Genomic DNA, 4981 nt, shown 5'->3' with positions numbered 1-4981 from the left:
AAAAAAAGCAACACGGCTGCAGCGGCGAAAGAGAGAGAGTTAGCTTGGGGGAAAATAGCTGCCCGAGTCAATGCGTACGTTTACATTTTAATCAGTGTTCGGTGTAAGTAATTACTAAATAATGTTAGTATTGTTATTATTTGTCACTTAATTTTCAAAGTCTGACATTTTGTAATTAATTTGTTCTCAGACCTGCCATATCCTAGTGCTAAACGTCTTCAAATAGTTCAGAAGGCTGCAGCTAGAATTTTAACTAAATCCTGACAATTTGACCATAATATACATCCACTGGCTCTCTATGTCAGAGCAGACTTTAAATTCTAACATAAAAAAATCCTAAATAGGCATGCCTCTTCATCTGTATGACCTGACTTGATTTTAAACCATAATTTTGAAAATAAAACTAGGTAATAAAAATGTCAGGACAATAAAACAATGTCTGTCTCAAGCCATTACACTGTAATAATATATTCATGCTAATATTCCTGCTTTTTAAATTAAATGTCAACAAATGACACTGGTTATAACAAATCAGTATAGTAAAGCAAATGATATCACAGAGTATGTTGAAAGGTGAAATAAAATGTTTCTTTACTTAAACTCCAGGCACAGTTGAACTTTCCATGTACAGAAGAGAATGAATTAACTTAATTACATTTTCCCAATTATGAGAAGAAAATCCTTTTGTTATTATAAATCAGTCAGAGAAGAGAATGGCTTAAAAAGTCCTCTAAAATTTTAATTAAAATGTGTTATTTAAAATTCCCTTTAATCAAATTTTATGAAAATGAACAGTGTGCTTCATTATATCACTTTCGCTCTATTTATGTTGCCCCAAAGTACTGAATAGTCACTTGTTGTCAAAGGTATCTCTGTCATGTCTTTTTCATGAAGATACAATATTTAGATAGTTAGGTATTTGTTCCAATTGTTGGACCCAGGCGTAATATTCTTACTATTGTTAGGCTTTATGCAGGAATTTATGACACAAAATTTTGTAAATTTTATTCTTTATGGAATACCAATAAAAGATGTGGCTTGGAGAAATACTGAAATAATAATTTGTTAGTACTTGTTGCTAGAAAACAAACAAACAAAAAAACATATACTGTATGTTACTATAACATGTTACACAGTAGTGCCCAGAAGAAATCTATTAAGTATCTATTGGCTCTGGAGATGATCCAGTGTCCAGTGGTCACTGTGTGTGTAGGGATTACTGAGGAAAGGGAATTTTTATGCATTAGTTTCTGTAACTGTGCAGCTCAGTGTTGCTCTGTTGGAGTGTGGCTCCTGGACACTCACCCAAGACGGGTCGAACATGTACGTGAGTCGATGGTCTTCAAGGTCATCCTCCTGTTTGGCCTGCTGGAACTCATGCCTCAGCCTTTGTATCCGGTCATGGTTACTAGGAGCCATCTGACTTCTGGGAAAGAGAGAAAGACCAAGTATGATATGGGATTAGCTGTTTTGAATCCAAATAGCACTCTGACTGGTTATTTAGTGGAAATTTTTCGACAAGCCCTCACTCAGAAATAACACCTGGTAGAGGAGCTAACATGTTATGATGCTTTCTCATGTTTGAATAATTCACTTGACCACAGTAACACGCCCTCAAATTTGTGCTGAGGATCCTTTGATCTGATAGTCATGGATTCCTTTTGCATAGCTGCAAAACTCTACATGCTTTTGCTTCCTGCCCTCTATTGCTCCTGAACATCCTAATAACTGCAAGTGTTCTCCATGCACCATTGTGAGTGTGAATGTCCCTTTTAGACTGCCAGAGAATGTTGGGCTTTTACTGTACGCAGTCATTGAACACTGTAGAAATCTTTCATTTACATCCCCTTCATCAAAGGGCTTTTGAGAGGCCTGTCAATAAGAATCAATAACCTTCACTCAGCCTAATCAAGGTCTTCTTTTATCACCAGCTACAGAGGCAGTACATGAAAAAAGCATAATTATGATGAGACAACAGGCTTGATGATAGGTCTGCATACCAGAGAAATGAAAATGGCCAAAGGTTAGGAAATGGATGGGAGATGGGAGCCTAGGGATGTAGGGAGTGGTATAAATAGCGTGGGGAAAGGAAAATGAGGAGTGTTCTTAGTGATGATGCTGAGTGAAAAAAATGGTTAATCAAGAGCATTAGTAAAAAGGGGGAAAGAACAAAGTGAGGCAGGATAAAGTAACTGAAATCACCAGCAAGATAGAGAGCAGATAACAGGTAGATGAATAGACAAGTAAGGGGAGACAAAGACAGAACCGCTGTCCAAATGGACCAGTCATCTTGTCATCAATATGCATGTCCTCTGGAGTACAGGTGACATGGCAGCAGTGGAAGTGATTGCTTATTTGGATCCAGATGATTCTAGCTGCAATTATAGCAACAATTGCACATTACAACGAGCACCCTTCTGGTAATACTGGGCACCAGGGCATGCTGCCAATCAACCTTTATTAACAGCACATGAATAGGATTCACAGATCTTGCTGAATGCCCCTAAGTAGCACTTGGTGAGTCACAGTTATTGTGCTATTTGTGTTGCCTGCTCAAAATCAATTGTATTAGTTGTACTCCATTTGATTCCTAGCTTTATGTGTGAGGCAACACAGGCAGGTACATTAGGCCTTTTGTTTAGATGTGGGGAATTAAGTGGGTCACTGGAGTATGAGATGACTTGTGTTTCAGGTTGTGTGGTGATGATCCTTTTATTTTATGGTATAACAAAATCAGAGCCCCCTTTATATTTGCATGAAGCTGCTTAAAGGTGCATTAATTAATAACAAACCCCTTGTGCACACAATCTCCGCTCTCTTCCTAAAACTCTCATCACAGCAGTGAAGCCACCCTCATCAAAGTCTCCAACAACCTTCTCCTCTCCATACTGTACTCCATACTGTATCTCTTGACCTCCTTTAACACCATCAGTCATGCCACTCTCCTGTCCTGCCTGCAAACAGCTCTCTGCATTATGGACACTCCTCTCAAATCTTATCTCTCTGATAGACAATACTGTTTTGAATGACATTTTGGTGAATGAAGTTTTTCCATGAACAAAGTGGAACACACCCTGGATACAATCTGTTTGAACTCCTCCCCTCTGGACGGCGTTACAGGTCACTGTGCACTAAGACAACCAGGCACAGGGACAGTTTTTTCCCCCAGGCTGTCACTCTGATGAACACTTAACCCACGACAGTATGACTGGACAATAACCCTCAGTGCAATACCTGTAAATATACATTGTACAGATTATACAGACTCGTACAGGTCTCTAGTACTCCGTTTTAAGTACTCTATTTTTATCCCTAATTATCTCATTTCAGTGAACATTCCCTTGTTGTCTGCACTGTTTACTGTCTGTCTATACTGCTTTTTCTGCATTGTTTGCACTGGTTGTTGAAGTTAATACTGCTATTTTGTTATATTACACAGCCATATGCTGATTTACTGTTTGCACATTGAGAGTCGATGTACCTGAGTCAAATTCCTCGTGTCCAACACACCTGGCCAATAAAATGATTCTGATTCTGATTCTGAACATGAAGCCAAAGAGTATATGGTAATTTTTTGCTGTTGATTGTTCTATTTTCAGGTATTACTAATACTAATGATGACAGTAGACTCCTGCCTAATGTCAGCTGGGATTAGCTTTAGACCTTCTGCAACCCTCTACAGTAAGTGGTTCTGTATATCTAAAGATTTCTAATTTCCTCAGTGATATTCAGAATTAAACAAGCCGGCAGGTGGCGGTAATGCACCTTCGGTTGGCTTTCAAACCGCCAACAAACCGCCAATGAACACCAGAAGAAAAAGAAGAAGAAGAAGAAGAAGCTATGGTCTGGGTATTCCTGTGTTTATGCCTTAGCTACACAGTACATAATGCAAATGAGAGGAAAACAAAAACAAAACATCTGCAATTCAGAAGTATTTTTCTCCATGTTTTCCAAGTGCATGCCTACTAATACATGTGTTGACATACAGCACCTGCCATCATCCCTGTTTGTTGGAACAAAAGGTTTGACAAGACTGCTATGAGTCAAAAAAAAAAAAGAGACCAGACAGATTTTGGAAACCCAGTACATGCAATTAGCTTAATCCCTGAGGTTGGTCAAAGGGAAGCCAGTGCAAGCTGACTCCAAACAAATGTTTATTTTTGACCTTCCAGGGAGGGTCGGCACTAGTATCAGCATCTCCAAATGCACCACTGATGTACCAGGTGATGCAGTAGGAGTCATAGGGTCACAACCCGGGCACTAAACAAGACTACACACATTACATAATAAGGCCTATCACCCTTCTCTCACTCACATGGCCTGTACATTACCAAAGATGTGCTCCAGTATGTGGCAGATAAATTGATGGGGTATGAAATGGGAGAAGTTCAGTGAAGACAAGATCTCTAGCAAATTAAAGAATTATCAGTACAGCACTTCAATGTGTTTTCTCAAAGAACTACAAATGGAAATTGTATCAAGAAGAGGCTGGGATTGGAGGTGAGATTTAACTAGGGTTAAATTTGTCATGGTATATTAGGCCAGTGCAATCTCCAAATTTTCTGCAGGATTTCCTCCACTTGGTTGTAGTTTTCTCTGGGCCCCTGCCTAATCTGACCAGTGATGACATGTTTAGCCACATGTCGTCATTCAACTGCTGGTTGTCTAGGTGGTGCCCAGAAAATAATGTGGGCTTCATAGATAATAGGAAAACATTTTGGGGAAAATCTGGTCTGATTAGCAGAGACGGCATCCATCCCACTTTGGGTGGTGCGGCTCTCATATCTCTCAATCTGGAATAGTTTATTTTACAACCTAAATTATGACAACCCACAGTCGAGTCCAGGACGTAGGGTTGCAGTCTTACACGCCTCTCTGCTGTCTCCTTGCAGCTGCTACCCACCCAAAACTCCCAGTACCCCATAGAGACTGTGTCTGCCCCCCACCCACCTAAATTATATAAATCAGGAGTCAACTCCAG

At 39.6% G+C, this 4981-nt stretch overlaps 1 protein-coding gene across 1 annotated transcript in view; it reads right to left on the bottom strand.

Annotated features, from left to right (window-relative positions):
• LOC109965141 (partitioning defective 3 homolog) overlaps positions 1-4981 on the bottom strand; it is a 428297-nt gene that overhangs the window by 11873 nt on the left and 411443 nt on the right. Inside the window, exon 23 of the mRNA XM_020608934.1 lies at positions 1306-1426. Coding sequence (XP_020464590.1) covers positions 1306-1426 — 121 coding nt within the window. The remainder of the gene's footprint in view (positions 1-1305; positions 1427-4981) is intronic.

Source organism: Monopterus albus, unplaced genomic scaffold (genome assembly GCF_001952655.1).
Source record: "Monopterus albus unplaced genomic scaffold, M_albus_1.0 scaffold96.1, whole genome shotgun sequence".
Lineage (NCBI taxonomy): Eukaryota > Metazoa > Chordata > Actinopteri > Synbranchiformes > Synbranchidae > Monopterus > Monopterus albus.
Note: the sequence above shows the minus strand (reverse complement) of the source record. Positions and strands in the feature narration are given on the sequence as shown.